General features: G+C 33.4%; 1 protein-coding gene across 1 annotated transcript; it reads right to left on the bottom strand.

The window, feature by feature from the left end:
- Window positions 1-628: 628 nt before the first annotated feature.
- On the bottom strand, window positions 629-7,150 carry LOC144552988 (serine hydroxymethyltransferase 4-like). The gene is made up of 9 exons (XM_078301087.1): window positions 7,118-7,150; window positions 6,904-6,962; window positions 4,285-5,424; window positions 3,944-4,205; window positions 3,206-3,469; window positions 1,863-1,980; window positions 1,362-1,463; window positions 920-1,043; window positions 629-632 (listed from the first exon to the last, which is right to left on the bottom strand). The coding sequence occupies exons 1-9, from the start codon at window positions 7,148-7,150 to the stop codon at window positions 629-631; spliced, it is 2,106 nt and encodes a 701-aa protein (XP_078157213.1).
- Between the last annotated feature and the right edge of the window lie 11,409 nt (window positions 7,151-18,559).

Genomic DNA, 18,559 nt, shown 5'->3' with positions numbered 1-18,559 from the left:
TACTGACTACCAGAATAATAGAAGAGGCACAACTGTGGCTAAAATTTTGCACATGAGGATGTCCAATTTTCAATGCAACATGGTCCGTTTAGGCAATTAAAAAATTGGGCATCAATGTACTTATTGAATGTAAGGGGTTTTTTTGGGCACTTTTGTAATTTCTAGCTGGATATGAGAATGTCAAACTGAACAGTGTGATACTTGTTTTTATTCAGTAATATCAGCTTGGTTACTAAGATTTCAAAAAAAAAAAAAAAAATCTATCATATTTTGTAAGGTTAGGCTAATTGTCCCAAAAATATATCATTTTCAACTGAGCTCAACTAATTCGTTGGATTAGTGTTGGGCACAATGCAAACCAGGAAAATACTTCTTTGCCTTGCCAAAGAGAAAATTAACTCTTCAGTCGTGCATAGCTTCGAGGAAGTTGATAATATAGGCTGAAGAGTTAATTTTCTATTTGGCAAGTTATTGATAGAAAAGATTGTAGCAAAATTCGAACAATAATATGTTAGAAAAAGTTTGATCTCATTCAATGTTCTACTATATTTTTTTGATAAAAGTGACATATTGCCACCTGTTTCATTAGAAACAAATAGTTCATACAAACCAGAGACTTAACAGAATATCACCTAAACAAAGAAATATCCACAAGTTGAGAAGCAACAAGGGGATATCTAAACAAGTGATAGTAGAACAGTTTGCCAGGATAGTTCATATTACATAGTCATAAAAGACTATACAAAAACTAAAACTAGACCAGACAGGCCATGATCTAAAGTGCTGCAGAATTGCTATCAAAGAAAGAACTAGTACCAGCTGTTTTAGGATCAGAGAGGTCTGAACCCTCTATTAAAATAAGAAGAATTCAAGGATGGTAGCTTTCAATTTGGCTAAGTCTTGATTTTTTTTTACTGACCCCGTCTTCAGATTCACACCCTCCTCCTTCAACATTATGCAAATTTCCACAGCCTTGTGAAGAAACTCACTTACGTCCTTAAAACCATTCTCATCCAGACCTCTTGAGGTCATGGCAGCAGTACCTGCATAAATAGAATACAAAAGAAAAAAGGCTTCGATATGGCTACGTCAACTGAACTTTGAGTATCCACATTTGATGTTGATTTCTTATTTAGAGAAGTCTTTACATGCTTTAGATATGATTTCTAATGATAATGGCATGATATTTATTGTTAAATTTATTTTAAATGCCATATTGAAGGAAACAATATCGAGCGATATGCACAATAGGTTCATAAACATTTATGCAAAAATGGAGTTAATAAAAGATCTTCTATTTACAAACAAGAATAAAATAATAAGGAACTGAAAGCCACAAATTTATGCCATGACATACATACCAATCAGGATGCCCCCAAGAGCAATGGGGTTTCGATCCCCCAACAATGGACACTTCTTCAATGAAATATTGCACAGGCCACAAATGTGCGCCACATCATCACCTATAACAAACATATACCAAGAGCCATTATGTCACAAGCCCATTTTCAATTACCTTTTTTACTGTGATTAGGTCTGATTTAGATTTTTGACAATTCACATTAAGGTTTGTTCTACTGGTATGTATAATTGAATGGAGTTGGGCACTTAACAGTATAAGCTATAATATATGGAACTTATTTTCAAGTCCTAATAGCACTTGAGCAGTGTTTATTAAATTAGTCTGCACATTGCTCAACTAAGGGGAAATTAAGAGAACATAGGTTAAATTGGTACATATGGTCAAGAAAACCTGGTGTATAAATGAAGTATATCTGAGAGCATCTCGGGCAGCCAAATTATTAATAATATGAAACAGTTTGATAGTATTCTGGTTTCTCTCTGGCTTCAAAGAGGCATACCTGTCAAGCCAAGGGGTCGGAGGTCCCAAAGAAGAATATCACTATCTGTGCCGTCAGTAACTATTTGATATCCTTTTTCCTTCAAATGTTGTCCCAAAGCCACAGCATTCACTTTAACCTATTCGAAAGGAAAGAATTACAACTATATGAATTTCTAAAGCAAGCTTGTAATATAATTCATGTGGAGTAAACTTGGTTTAGATGATGATATGAAAATTTCTTAGGGCAATTAGTCGTCTTTTGCTTGACTAAGAAACAAATTGTGGATCTAACCATAAATATGTTCCGCTCTTGCAATAATTCAAGGATTAAATGCTCATCAGGTGTAATGAATCATTCAATATTGTATATTAAAGTATCTTCAGAAAAATAGCCACAAGACATACAAAACAAAAGGAACAAACTGCAGAGTAAATTAAAGGTCAAGGTGACAAACTTTCACATCAAGGTAACCCGTAGAAGTGTTATGTTAATCTCTCTTTTTTAGTATTAAATTATTAGGGGTTATCAGACCAACCAATATCTCAAATACTGGAGGTTAATGACAATGATACTTCAGTTAACTATCTTGGTGCTCCTGTAATCTCTTGTAGAGCTTCACAAGATTTTTGCTTGAAAAAGTCTCTTCTAAACTTCAGACTTGGAAAGGTCGAATATTATCACAAGCTGGTCGCATAGTAGTGAATTAGTGATTAAATCGGTGCTCCAGGAGTTACCGATTTATTTCATGTCCACGGACAGAATACCCGACTCCGTCTTAAAGCAGATCATGGGTCTGATAAGAAGAATATTTTGGTGGGCATTGGATAAAGACAAATTTTTAGCTTATGTTGCATGGAGCAAAATTGTAATCCCGGTTGAACAAGGAGGGTTGGGAATAAGGGATTTGGCTAAGATGAACGAGGCTCTAATGATGAAGCTATTGTGGAAAATTGAGTCAGGTAACAAAGCACTTTGGGTTAATATTGCCCGAGCAAAGTATATTCCGAGATTGGAATTCTGGTTAGCTAAGAGGATGTACAATTGCACTACTGTTTTAAGGGCTATCATGGCAGTAAGAAATTATATTTTGCCAATGTTAACATGGCGGTTAGGGGATGGCCAGTTCTGCAAAGCGGTTGCACAACCGTGGTTTACAGGGGCTGTGACTAATCAATCCATAGATGCAGCTCATAGGAGAATGTGTGTTAGGGATCTGGTAATTGATGACACAGGAACCATAATTTGATCCATAAAAGAAATGTTTCCATTTTAGAACAAGATTAAGTTGGTGTGCAACATAGTTATTTTCTAAGCTGCAAGTATATATGTATATATACACATAATTAATTTCATGAACTAACCTTCTCAGCATAGTTCCGGAAGTTAGGCATCATTGCCAGCTTGAAAGTGACACCTATTGCAGCAATTAAGTTGGCATGCGGCCCGCCTTGCTGGGAGGGAGAGACAAAGGAGTTGATTCTGTCCTCATAGTTGCACACTCCATTTACATTCCTCGGATCCTTTAGGCCTTTCCGATAGAAGATCACACATGACTGCGGGCCTCGCAGAATCATGTTAGTAGGGGCTGTCACCACATCGCAGTGATCAAACGGAGTCTGCGCTACCTAAGAAGCAATAAATCAATAATAAGATCCAAATGTAGCAATAACCCACGTACATGATGCATTCTTTTGCTACTCAAACAGTTGCATTATTTTAAATAGTCAATAACATCATGTTGAACAATGCTTATCATCCTCTACATGAGCTTAAAATATGCAAAATTCAAACGGACATTTATAGAACCTTAAATTACAAATTATGAATATCCAAATATCATATTTATTTAAGCACAACAGCTCTCCTTTAACCTCTTCTAAATCCTCAACATATTATGCTCCTTGTCAAATATATTTAACCCACCCAAGATCTCAAATTGCAAACCCATTTATTCATGTACAAACAGCACCAAATATAAAACCATCTAAAATCTTATTTAACCTTCCAAAAACCTCTTTAACCTTCTCAATATCTTATAACATATTATGTATGACATGATACAACCAACAATCAGTAAATCACTACATAAGAGTTCTTACCTTAGCAGCAACAAGACCACTCAAATGTCCCATATCACAGAGCAATAGTGCACTGCACTTGTTGGCTATTGATCGAAATCTCGCATAGTCCCAATCCCTTGGATATGCATTGCCGCCACAAATGATAAGCTTCGGCTTCAATTTCATTGCTTCTTTCTCCAGCTCCTCATAATCAACATATCCTGTTTGTGGGCTTATTTTATAAGACAAACTCGAGAAGTATATCGAAGCAGCAGATACCTTCTCAGAATTTGTACAATATCTATATAGTATAAAAAACAGTTTTAGTCTACAAAACACACTTGATTAAGGAAAAAGTCACATGTTTTAGAAAGACATACCCATGGCTAACATTGCCCCCAGAGAGCACATCAAGTCCCATTATGTGATTGTTTGGTTCAAGAAGAGCCATGTACAGGGCAAAATTAGCACCACTTGAAGAATACGGCTGCACATTAACACTCCATTGTGCAGGATCAAGTCCAAATAATTCTAGAGCTCTAGATTTGCACAAATTTTCAATCTTGTCTATAAAGACATTACCACCACCATAACGTTTACCAGGTATACCCCCAACGTATTTATTTACCAATGGACTACCCAATGCCTCACATATAGCTTCTGAAGTGAAATTTTCAGAAGCAACTAGCTCAAGTGTATAACGCTGGAGGTTATTCTCTTGGTCAATTAGAGTAGAAACTTCCTTGTCACAATCAAGAAGAGGGTCAGTGCCCCATGACTTCAGGACTATATTTTTGTACTCTGCCTCAGTGTCAATTCCAAGCGTAACTTGTTTTCTAGCCACTGCTGCATTTGCTTTGATATGATTTCTCATAGCTGGGTTTTTTATCTCCTTAAGCTCTTCATCTTCGTCTAACTTGATATCCACGGAGTAACTTGCCCATTCATGAACCAATTTAACCAAATATCCTACTTGGACCTCATTTTCCGTCTTACTATTAATGGAGGAATTTACTATCTTGCAAATTTTTTTGAACCGTGCTGATTCAGGTACCACTATGAGCATTGTTAATAACCACTCGGCAACATTTCTAGCTTCTGTGTTCTCATTACATCTACTCAGTCCTTGAATGGCTTTAAGTATTGAGTAGTATCCTATTGGAATTTTATGCATTTCACGGTTACAAGCTGTGGTCATTGATTGATAACTATGTTTAAAAGTTAAAAATCTTGAAGATTTCTCTATTCTATCCTCTTGTTTTCCCGACTCCGGGAAAAATTCAAAAAATCCTTTCTTATTTACAAAGCCAACAACATAAAAATCATCTTCTCGTACCCTCAGCTTCATCCAGTCCAAATTGTGACTAACATGGATATCAAGATGATTTACTGGCATGCCTTTCTCTTTTCTTGGTCCAATAAAAGGCGTAGAGCCTATATTTTTGGTTGTCAGTTTCTTGATGCAAGCAGAAATCATTTCCTTGTGGCTGGATCCCCCCTCAAACTGCCATGTGACCCCTCTATATATCATATACAAAAGATAAGAAACAATGAAAAAAAGTAGATATAAATCAGTAAAACGATAAAAGAAGATATATTTCATTCATTTCATTTTTTTGTTTCATTTTCAAATACAAAAACAGATCAATATAACGATGTCTTGGAGAAGAAATCAACATAACTATCCTCTACATTAGTCTTAATCACTCTCAATTAGCTTTTTGCAATTCCAAAAAACAAAACTAGCGGATTCAATTCAATTACCTTCTTGTATATCAATATATCAATGCAATTTTTTTTGTAATTCACATCATTGCTTGCACCTCTAGGTTGAGCCATACAGTCTTGAAACTGGTCGTTGCACTAGTAACGACAGGAACTTAGATTGATGGTAGTGGTATCAAAATATTGAAACTCGGGACAGTATCATGGAGTTGTTTTTAATGTACTCGTAGCTGAACCACAGGCCATCAATGAACTCTGATTTTAGTTTTGGTATTGGTGACTTGAAGTGAAGCCATGATAGAATGAGGCAACAGGAATTTGAGTTTCTAGACTTTGGTTCATGAAAATTTGGTTATCTAGATTAAAAGATGTTTCCGTACCATTGCTCTTTTGAACCCTAGAATCAGCATCTTTTTCTTTTTGAGGAAATAGAATCACCATCTCTTTCCTTAACAAATAAAACACCAAATCAACAATCCTAAGAGCTAAAGCTTCATACCTTAAGGTAAAGGCTCTTCTTAATTGATGTGTAGATTCATTTGCACCGGTATAATTTGGCAAACAAAATCTTTTGGCCCAACCTGTTTTGTATATTTTAATTCCGACTCTTTTTTTCTTAAAAATAAAAAATTTTAGAACAACAACTACAAAACAGTTTGGACCATGAAAGGGGAATTCACAAAAGAGACCCAAAACATTGCTAAACCCAAAAGTACCCTTTGAGAGCAACGAAGAGCTCTAGGGTTGTGTTTCAAATTTGGAAAAGAATATCACCAAGGACATCAACGTAAAGTTCAGATGCAAATGTTGTTGGGTCAGGACGGAGAGTTAGAAATAGAAGAAGAAGCTGACAAGGAAGGCATTGAAGAAGAAGACAAGGAAGTAGGGAGTTAGAAGGATGAAGAAGCAATAGTTTCACTGCATGCTACTGCCCCCAAAAAACAAAACTGTGAGATTTCAACAAGAAATAGGGTGAAGGCCGGTCTATGCACTGTTCCACAGTTGTAATACACACAATTTCATTAACTATCTGTGTTGCAAGAAATGAAATGTAAGATTTTCAAACTACCCCTAGTGCAGTAGTGTGGCAAATAAAAGCAAGATGGTAGTTCAAAGAGGCATTGGAATATACCATCCAGGGGCATAAATTTGTAAGGAACTTCAGGCTGATTGAGATCAAGGGGCATGATGTGATTTTTGGACTAGATAGGTTGGCACAATCCAAACATATGAATGTTGATTAGTGTGATAAATGGATCTCCTTTGAGAAAGACATGAAGACAATTAAATGGCAAGCAAAAGAGTAGAATGCTGAAGCAGAAAAGTGCCCAACCTAATGCAGAAATGGAACTTAAGTCAAAGCATGAGGTGGTCATTTGCTCAGGTGCTTTCATTGAAAGAGAAGCAGGAGATTTTGAAGCCAGTAAACAAAAAGATTGAAAAAAATTGAGGTCATACAGTGACCTAATGGAGGAGCTAAGGAATTACCTGCCAACAGGAGTATTCACCACTAGATGCCATCGCTATCAAATGCAAAACAGTGCAAATTGAAAGAGGAAGTCTCCCGAGAGTATCAAAGCAGAAGATTTTGACTTGCTCAAGGAAGGAGGAGTCATGGGGCCAATGAAAGAACTTGGGTTAGGTGCGGGCTTTAATACAACCGTGCAAATTGAAAGAGGAAGTCTCTAGAAAGTGGGACCAGATTTGTCAGAATAATGCCTCATTGAATGGGAACAAAAAGAGTTCAACTGTTCAAGGGTTTTACTAGATAAAGGGACCCAAAATTTCAGATATATCTCCCTGCAAAATCTGTTAAGATACGTAAGTGCGGGTTCTCAGAGTATGCCAGAATTGGACGAACGGATGAAATTCTCAAAGAACAGACTAGAAGGAAAGATGGAATGGAGGGAAATCTGATGTATTTCGTCAAATATTCCCCCTTTTATCCCAAAATTATTTTTACTTCCATCGTCTTCATACACAGAGGCAAACCATAATATTTTTGATACCTTGAATGAAACTAACAAGTTATTTCTTCTATTTTGTTCATGTTCTCATTTGCAAACAAATTTGTAAAAAAAAATAGAGAGAGAGAGAGAGAGAGAGATAAGGCTTACGGATCTATGTTCATCTCTGCATCCTTCATCTTTTTCCTCCTTAATGTGCAATTTAATCTGTTCAAAAATTTATCATGCACAGAAAGGAAAATTAGTAAGTTATATCCAGCATGGCACCAAAATAAAGAATCAAAGCATAAGAAAAGCAGTTTAGTCCAAACCAGCCGTTAGTTGAAAACAACAATATAGAACAAAATTTTAGTTTAGTTCAAATTACATTACAACACGGTAAGCAACCACAACAAAAAAAAAACATTTGCTATAAAAATGCAGTTCAATCCCAATGCAGTTTAGTTAAAATAAAATGGATAAAGGTCCAAAGGAGTCAAAGGAGTACAATCATGGAGAAAGATGGAGTGGAGGGTGAATTAGTGATCTGTACCAGATGGACAGAGTGTATTGAGAAGAGGAGACGATGTCAGATGAGGAATGCGGAGAGGACGTGGAGCAGCTTCTCTTCGATTTAGGGTTCTATACGAAGAGTGCGTATAGGCGATGATCGGAGGAGAGAAGCAGCTCGCTCCTCTTCTCTTCTCCTCCTGTTGTGGCTGTAGGGTTTAGGGGTGATCGGAGAAACGAAGAGGGTTTAAGCGACGGAGAAACATTAAAAAAAAATTCCGTTTCCGTCTCGTATCAGTGCGACGGTGCCCTCGTACCGATCATGTGATATCACGAATCTTAACGATATCGGACGATATTAGAGTTATTAAAACAAGTGATGGTTGTAGTTAAGTGTTAGTTGTTTTCATAAATTTATTTATGAGAACCTCAAATTTTAATTAGGTTAATTTCTCACGTACAAATAATTTAATTAAGTTGACACTCAAATTTATTTTACTGGCCATATGTAATTAAGTTGACACTCAAATAATTATTCATTAGTGTAATATTCATCTACTCAAGCAATGGCCGACGCACTTTTAACGTATATAAATACAATATTGTAATGAGGTCTATCTATGCCATCACATGAAAACAAAAATAAATAAAAGAGGAAGAAGAAATGCACCCGTTTTTTTGTATTATCCAATATTAAATAAAAAATAAATACAAATACTGAAGTATTCTAAAGAATTTTAAAAATACTCACACCGTCAAATATTTGACGGCCGAAAAAAATATTAGACCACCAAAAATTTGAGTAGCCGAGTAACAATTTTTTTTACTTGATTCTTCGATTTCTCTTGTTTCTGTCAGACAAAATATTTCTTTACTTGATTCTTCGGCCCATTAAATAATCACCGAAAAAAGATCCCTTCGAGTAACAATATTATTTTACTTCATTTCGTCCGACAAAAGTTTGAAAAAAAAAAAATTCTAAAAATAGAATGACCGTAATTTTTTTGTGTTTATTTAAAAGTGAAATCCGAAGTAACAACTCATATTCAAAATACTTTTAAATTTAATTATATTTTAGTAACACATAAAGAAATATTTGAGTTACTTCACAAGATTCTGACTTGAAGCTGTTTTTTTATTAATCGAAAATAAATAAATAAAATTAGTAGAACGAGATTGTTTTGATGGAAATTCGACACATAGGTAGAAGGATTGTTTTAACTCAGTTCCACGGAACGTGACATTTAAACCATCTCACTAATCAAACTCCATCGCCCGTTAATCAAAAACGGTAAATTGCATGATTGCATCCCGTCCGACCGCCAAAAAAAAAAATCAAACTACAGTATAGACTGTGCCGTGTATGGATTTAATTTAATAAAATGCTCTCAAGAAACACATGTATGGATTTAATAAATATGTAAAAACACGTGTATGAAAGACAGAGCCAGTCTAAATTAAATTTATGAAGCTTGTTAATAAAGCCTGTCTACATACCACATATACACGTCTGGTATCTAATAATTGTTTCTACAGCTCTATCTCTTTATTTATCTCCGCACTTAAGTTTCATAATTATTTTGAGAATTACAAAAATTTTGACAAAATTTTTTTTTCTAAAATATTAATCTCGATACACAGAAGTATTTATATTTAAGAACGAAAGTATTTATACCTATAAACTGAATAATTTTTACATAAATAATTATATATTTAACCATAATCTCAAACTACATGGACCACACATGTTTTTAAAGGTGAGTTATTTTTTTCTTCATTCAATATTGTCCATATTTCTGATGATTTATGAGAAATTTTGTGAATCTAAAACCACAAACATTTTCTACGCAATTTTTTCTTTCAAATGAGATCCATGGTGACATACTTTCAGACTTATCGTCATACAAATATTTATACCTCGTTGTGCAAGTATTTATACTTATACTTGCAAGTACTTTTTACATATAACACTGACTGACATCTGAAAGTATTAATATCAAGTATTAGAAGTATTTATACTTATTCATTAGAGTATTTGTATCTATGTAGCCAACTATTTTTGTTAGAGAAAGATTAACACATGAACGATTGGAGAATGTTGATGCGGGGATGCGGAATCGCTAATACTTCATTTGATGAAGGTTGAAGCACAGACAATTGAGGGCTCGAAAAGGAGTGGTCATTTCAAGTTACGCATGCAAGTATTAATTTATTTTATTTTAGTATTTATACTTATAAGGTTAACACAATATAAGTGTGGTAACTGAAAAAGAGAAACCATATAATTAGTGATGACCATAGTATAATTTTTATTTAATAGAGATGCAGAGATAAATGGGGGAATAAATGTGTGGAGATGATTATAATTATTCATAAATTTAATAAACTACCCCAACAAATGAAGTCTGTACCAAAATGAACAGATTAATAAATTTAATAAATTAAAAATATTCCGTTCCAGAGACGGTACTATCTATACCGTCCTAAGTTTGATTTATTTTTCCAACGGTCAGACGCAATGAAATTTACTGTTTAGACGGAATGGAATTGATTGTTTCTAGTTTTTTAGTTAATTTGATTAGCGGGCGATTGAATTATAGTCACGATGAATTCTGTTTAAAGGTGGATCTCTTAAAGGCCTTTGACAGGATGGATTGAGACTATTTGCAACAAATTTTGCCATTGTATGAATTCCCACATAAATTAATTCAGTGGATTATGAGTTGCGTGCGATCAGCAGAATTTTCGGTGGTTCTAAATGGTGTCGGAGATGGATATTCCAAACCTCAATGTGGATTGAGACATGGTTGTACACTCTCTCGCTATTTATTTATTCTGGGTATGGATTTGCTTTGTAGAGCCTTAGAAGATTTGGCGAATAAAAGAGTTCTACGAGGTCTCAAAATAACACCACAAGCGCAGCCTTTGACAAGTTGTGTATATGCGGACGACCTTTTACTATTTGAAGCTGCAAATGAGTATGAGGCTGAAATTATTCTGCAAACACTGCAACAATTCTCCAGGGTATCGGTCAGTAGATTGGACCAGATAAAAGCACTATTTGGTTTAGTTGACATACATCAGAGGCAATGAAGGAAGAAATTTCAAGAATTTTTATAGTGAATAATAGTAATCTAGCAAGTAAATATCTGGGGGCCCCTGTGTCATCTGAGTGTGTGTACGTCATATGATTTCTTGATTGAAAAAGTCTCAAATAGGTTGCAGTCTTGGAAAGGGGCGAGAGGGTTGTTCTCATTAAATCAGTTATTCAATCTTTACCAATTTACTATATGTCAACAGATAAAATTCCCATGGCAGTTCATAATGAGATTACAAGGTTAATGCGACGGTTCTTTTGGGGAGCAATGGATAAGAACCGGTTTCTTTCATATGTAGCATGGGACAAAATTACTAGACCATTAGCAGCAGAGGGTTTGGGAATAAGGGAGTTGGCCGTGGTTAATGAGGCTTTATTGATAAAAGTATTATGGAAAATAGCATCCGGCTCTAAGGTTCTGTGGGTCGGAATTGTAACGGCAAAATATCTTCTAAGGTCTGATTTGTGGTTATTTAAAATGACTTATAGATGTACATCATTATGGAGGGGAGTCATGAACGCTAGAGAAAAATTACTACCTTTAATAACATGGACGGTTGGAGATGGATTACAGTGCAAGGCATTTGCACAACCATGGGTTCTAGGGGCGGGGCTGTTTATTGCCGCTAATCCAGAGCATAAAACAATTAGACTTCGAGATTTATGTGAAGATGAGTCAGGTCTCTGGAATTTGGAGTTACTGGTTGAGCTTTTCGGTCATCAAAATTTCATGCACATAATTGCAAATGTCACTCCACCAAGGAATGAGGCGGGCAAAGATATTCTAATTTTTTCTAAAACCACGAATGGGCAATTTTCAGTCAAAAAGGCATACAATCTCATTAGGCAAGATGAGGCCGAATCAGGTATTGATAGCAGTGTTTGGAAAATTATTTGGCGCAAAGGTTGGGTCCTTCCAAGGATTCGCATGTTTTTCTGGAAAGTCATGCATGCACGGTGCTCTGCCGCTTGGTAAAATTCTTGCTACGAGGTTTTCGAGAGGGAATCCTATATGCCATGTATGTGGAGTGGAGGAAGAGGATGTCAAACATATGTTGTTTTTTTGTCCTTTTGCAAGAGCCTATTGGTTTCATAGCCCTTTAGCGCTAAGAACAGAGAATCTGAATATGGTAGTTGGCGACACTTTCAAAGGTTTAGCACAGCACCTATCGGATGAAGAATGGACACAGTTGGCAAATACAGTATGGACAATTTGGAGGTGCCGTAATGAGAAAACGTATGGGGTTAGATACCGAGTATAGAAATGTTCGACAAATTCTATGTGGTGGCCGAAAGGGAGTCAAGGATTGCCGCAACAACAAGCAAGGAGTTAACTGTTTTGTCAAATGCCATACAGTTACAACAAAATTCGGAAATAACTGCAATTACTTGCCATGTAGATGGCTCATGGAGGGAGCCATGGCTAGGCGGGCTGGGGTTTATCATTGAGCAAGGAATGAATCTGGTGGCATACATGGCTTCACCGACTAAAACTTGTTGTCCAATACATGTAGAGGCAGCAGCACTAAGCAAAGCAATCGAGACAGTGAAAAGTATGGGTATAGCAAGATGCACATTTTTCTCAGATAACCAAACGCTAATTCAGATATGCATGGCGTTACAACCACTGGTGGAAGCAGATTGGCGAGCTTATAGGGAGATGTATGACATTTGGTTACTGTTAAAGGACAATGATTACAATTGCCTTCATGTTAATAGAAGCCAGAACAGTGTAGCGGATCACTTAGCTAAGGCAGGTAGCGAGATGTTTGAGGGTCAAATGGGATTTACATATCCAACTTTTTCTCCGTGTAATTTCTGATTAGGGTGTGTTGTTATATTTTCATATTGCAAATGATACTATGTAAACAGATGTTGTGTGAAATAAAGAAGCCTATGGGCATGCAAGATTGCCAAAAAAAAAAAAAAAAAGTTTAATTAGTGGAACAGGTTTAAATGTCACGTTTTGTGGGACGGATTAAATAGACATAGAATTTCCGTCAAAACAGTTCCTTTTTTGTAATATATTATTTTTTTGTTATTTTCTATTAATAAAAAAATAACTTGAAGGAAAAGAGGTGGGGAATTGCCCCATTTTTTTTATTAATAGAAAAGAAAAGAAAAAATTAATGAGAAAGAGAAACGTTTTTGCGGTATCTTGTTTTATAAGAAAACCGGGGTAGATATTTCCGTCCGTCCGGACGGGACAGATATCCACGTCCCAATTAATTAACCCAAATTCAAATCCCGCTAAAACTAAAAAAAAATACTTGGTCGGGACTCTTTTTTGTCACTGCATTGAGATTAATAGAGGATTTATTTTCTTTATCTAGAATTAGTTCTTATTTTATTAGATTAATGCTATGTTAAATATTAATTAGAGACTCAACATTAGAAACCTCTGAAAACAGACAAAATTAGAATGAAATAAAAGGCAAGATAATGTTCGAGTGAATATTCAGGTCCAATTTTGATCTGATATGCTTTGCACAGGTTCCTTTACTCGTCCGACAACATCCGCTTGATTGAAAAGTCAGTGGCGATGGCAGCCTCGCTCCTGCTCCTTGTCTCAGTATGCACGTAGAATCACATAATATCAAATAAATTATATCTATTTTATAAGTTAAAAAATCAACATCTAGAAATTGTCCACATTAGTGTATTTTTTACAAGCTCTTGATGTCAATCAAAATAAAATTAAAATGTCATAATTTTGTACACGTGCATAGATAAAATGATGTAGATCATATCTAATAGTTAATTTTTGACTTTTAATTTTTTAAATTTTAATTTATTGAAATTTTTAAAAATGAAAACACAGTAGAGACACACAAAAATGAAGGCATTTGAACCCTCCTCATTTAGCATTTAGAAGGTTGTGTTCATAATTTCTGCATTTCCTCTTGTCTTTCGAAAAATGTTGTAATTACCTCCTCTTCTGTTTACCTCTGTATAACTGAGGAAGAAAAGAGGGACATTTTGGCACTGCACTAAGGGCGTGAATATGTTATTTTGTGTATAATCCTTTCATGTGTAATTGATGAGGTAGTGAGACCGGGTTTTAAATCAACCCAAGTTGCAATATAAGAGTTGTATCCTGATGGATTTCAAGGAGATGAGAATGGCTTGTCAGTTTCTATTTTATATATTTTTTTCTTAATTAATTTCCTTCTTTCTTTTAATAATACAAAATTGCTTCCTTTTTAAAAAATATTAAAAAAAACCGTACGTCTTGTACTCTTGATTTCTGCTCTGAATTTGAACATGCCTTATTTGAACTTGAAACAACAAGTGACAGAACCTACAAAATGAACTTTGTTCAACATTCTTTTATTAATAGTTATTAATACTGATAAAAGGAGCACTCAGTTACTTATGTTTTGCTCTCTTGGGTTAAAACTTAAAAATAGTATTTTTACATGATCTTTAATCTTCAGGCTGAAGTAAACTCCTTGGGACAGCTGAGTCACTCAATTTTGGTTTTCAGGGATCTTTCTTCAAGCCATATATAATCTATAACCATATATAATACTACTGAATTGAAATAAAAGACAAATGAAGGTCTTATGTTTTTTTACTCTTTGACCTGTGTAGACTGCAAGGTTGTAACTTCACTAGCACCAGACCAACTGATTTAGCTTTTTGTACAAATTACTGACCATTGATTTAGCTTGAATATTGAAAATTTTAATTCAGATTTTGTATTAATTAGTGAATCAAACTCCAGGTACAGTAATTCATATTTACATGTTGGTCTTTTATAACTTCAATTATCATAAAATTGCAGGGCCCTTAATTATTTCAAATAATTTTAGTAGGAGTATACATTCTAAATTTGGTTTGTTTTTATTATTGACTAATAGATGATTATACAATCAATTTTTAAATTAATCACATTTTAAAAAAAAAGACTTTTAATTTTCACGGCAACACGTGGTCGGCATTTACTAATTCAGTCTAAATGAACGCGTCTTGTGTAAACTGTGATATAAGAAAAAATCAAGAAAGATAACTTGTAGAATCTTTTCAAAATTTCATATTCACCCTTGCGTACTTAACAACATGTATTTTGTTTATAGATGATTTTATTGATCAATATAAAGTTATAAACACTGAAACACATTTGTCATGAAATAAATCTAAAATGCATGAAAACAGACGAGAGTATTTTAGTACCTACCAAGTTTCTCATAAGCCCTTGTATATTATTCTTTAAAAGTGACGTTATAAAATATTGTGATGAGATGTTTTTATCAATGTTATTAGAACCGGATTGGTCAGACCGGTATGTCAATCGGTTCAACCGTTGGTTTTTTAAAATTGTTGAGTTTGATATTGAATTATTATCTCTTACCTTACTATAATGTTAATTACCGTTTATAAAGCTTGATTTTAACAAAATTCATTACATAAATAATCCAAATGATGCTATTTATATTTTTTATCAATTTAAATTAGTGTACACCGGTGTTTTTTTTTTATTTACTGTATGAATCATTAGAACAACAATTTTTTAATTTTTTATATTGATTGGCACACACTAGTATGTCAATTTCATATGAATCATATCTGATGTTGTTAGCATATTTAAAGCCAATATTATATTCATACAATTCAATTTTAAATACAATACAAGAACATAAACTTAAAATCAAATAGAAACTTTAATAGATTTAATTTGTAAATATTATTTTACAAAAAAAAAATTAAACGTTACATGTTAAAAATAAACATTTGAGAAAGTACACTTTTTTTTTTTTTGCAATTAATAAGAAACTCGTACTTAATATGAAAATAAGAAGAACTACTTTTTACTATACGCTGTCAAGCCATAAGAAGTAAGAACGGATTGAAAAAGATTCTAATTACCTACGGGGTTTCAATCAAAAAAAGAAAAAGATTCTAATTTCTTCTTAAGGAAAGGCACAGACTGGGTACAGGCAGGCGGCGGGGCTCAGTGGTCAGTGCCTCCAGTTCGGCTTCCAGCTTTTATTGACCTCTTATCCATTTTCTTCTCCATTTTTCATCTACTGGTCTTCTCCATTAATACCCATTTTTTTTGTTTTTCTGACTTGACTAAATCCCATTTTACATGTTTTTTTTTTCCCTTTATTTTTGTTTTTACTCGTTATTTTTTTTAGGGATCAACAATAACATGTAATCCTATATACACAAATATTCATTGAAATTAGCTTATTTTCTAGCTAGCTCATTGAACTGAAACTTTTAAAAATGCCTGTCCGGAAAATAATAAATTAAAAAAAACCACAAAATCTTAAAAACTCTATATTTAACATGTCCATAATGTGAAATTACGTACATAAACTAAATATCTGCAACTTCAGGTTACGGATAAATAATTTTTTTAGCCTTTTGACCAAATCTGATTTTTCAATGGTCTCTGGTTTGCTTTGAGAATTTTTTTACCGGACACTCATTTTTTGTACTGTAATTTTACGTTTGTGGAATGTGAATATGAAATTTTTCAAAATTTGTGGTTTTTTTTTATTAATTTTTTTTGTCAGAGATATTTTTAAATTTTTTGGCTTTGAAAGTTTCTTCTTAACATCCTGGGAAACAAGCATAGAAATATTTATCACAGAATCAATAAACATAAAATTCTACATTTAGGCTCCGTTCAGATGTCAGGAATTTAGGCTCTGTTCAGCAGATTACAGTTCACCGTGGAAAAAAAAATTTGCTCAGACTGAAGTTTTTTTTCCCACGATGAACAGTAAAAATTAGTTTAAATTTTTTGATTCCTATTCCTTAGCAGTCCAAAAATTTGTTCAAAATTAGTTCAAAATTTTTGAGCTAATTGGAATTTTCTATCCAAAACCCGTTTAGCTGATCATTTTTTATCCCACAACTTCAGGTTACGGATAAATAATTATTTTAGTCTTTTGACCAAATCTGATTTTTCAATGGTCTCTGATTTGCTTTGAGAATTTTTTTTGTCTCTGATTTTACATTACAGACACTCAATTTTTGTTTTGTAATTTTACGTTTATGGAATGTGGATGTATTAAATATGAAATTTTTCAAAATTTGTGGTTTTTTTTATTAATTTTTTTTGTCAGAGATATTTTTAAAAGTTCGGCTTATTGAAAGTTTCTTCTTAACACCCTCCGAAACAAACGTAGAAATATTTATCACAAAATCAGTAAACATAAAATTCTACATTTAGGCTCCGTTCGGATGTCAGGAATTTAGTGAAAATGGATGAAAGTTTGAGCTAATTGAAATTTTCTATCCAAAACCCGTTTAGCTGATCATTTTTTATCCCACACATTTCTAACTTTTTCCCACACAATTTCCAATTCAGTGAATTTGGTTTTTGGAAAAAAACACGCGAGACTGAAACTTTTTTTTTCCATTATGACTGTGGTTGCTCTCTTTCTTCTCTTTATTGGTCAATATCTGATAAACACACTATGTCTCCTACGAGAGCAATAAAAATCAAATATGACAACTTGTGCCACTCAAAGTTATATATAAATGGACCTTATTTCTTTTACGTTTACTTTGTAGGACTAAGCTGCGTACGATCCGGAGACTTTAGCTTAATTGGTATGATCCGGATTTTTTTATTAATTTTTTTGATTTCATATTTTTAAATGTTTATTTGTTTATAAATATTTATTTTTCTTAAAATATTTCTAATTGTTGTTTTCTTTTTTTTTAATTATATATTTTAAATGTTTGTTTGTTTTCTTATTTTTGTAATTACATATTTTAAATCTTTATTTGTTTTTAAATGTTGTTTTCTTATTTTTTTTCAATTACATATTTTAAATGTTTGTTTGTTTTGTTCTTTTTTTAGTTACATATTTTATATGTTTGTTTGTTTATAAATATTTAGTATTTGGAAATATTTTTAAATGTTTTTAATTATTGTTTTCTCATTTTATTTATTAATTAATTTATAAATATTTACTTATTTTGTTTGTATCCATTTTAATAGTAACTTTTATTTTAAGTGTTTCATCTACTTACTTTTATTATTTAAGTACTTAATTTTAATTACATTATCAAAAATTTATTAATAAAAATAATTTTATGATTTTAAAATATTAAGCAAAATAGAAACCCTTTTGAGTTGGGTACCGGACCGTCCAATCTCTTTCGGCACAAATATTGAAGGGTCGGATTAGTTCAGATTTTGATTGTATGGTTGTGTTGAAAACTCAAAACTTATGTTACTTTAGTTAAAAGTTTTTTTTTAGGATAAACCGTAAGTATTATATTAATTTAAGTAGTCTGAAAGTTACAGTGCCATAATTTGAAAAAAAATCTGAAGGTAAAATACAAACAGCTAAATGAAAAGCTAAAAGCAAAAAAATGAGAAAGATAACAGCAATTAACTACCCGCCCTTT

The sequence above is a fragment of the Carex rostrata genome, chromosome 1 (genome assembly GCF_964058835.1).
Source record: "Carex rostrata chromosome 1, lpCarRost1.2, whole genome shotgun sequence".
Lineage (NCBI taxonomy): Eukaryota > Viridiplantae > Streptophyta > Magnoliopsida > Poales > Cyperaceae > Carex > Carex rostrata.
Note: the sequence above shows the minus strand (reverse complement) of the source record. Positions and strands in the feature narration are given on the sequence as shown.

Coding starts and splice junctions, on each gene's coding strand:
- LOC144552988 (XM_078301087.1), bottom strand. CDS start 7,150: ATGGCATCTAGTGGTGAATACTCCTGTTGGCAG. Junction 4,206..4,284: donor GGGGGCAATGTTAGCCATGG/GTATGTCTTTCT, acceptor TATACTATATAG/ATATTGTACAAATTCTGAGA. Junction 1,981..3,205: donor TCCGGAACTATGCTGAGAAG/GTTAGTTCATGA, acceptor CCTTTCGAATAG/GTTAAAGTGAATGCTGTGGC.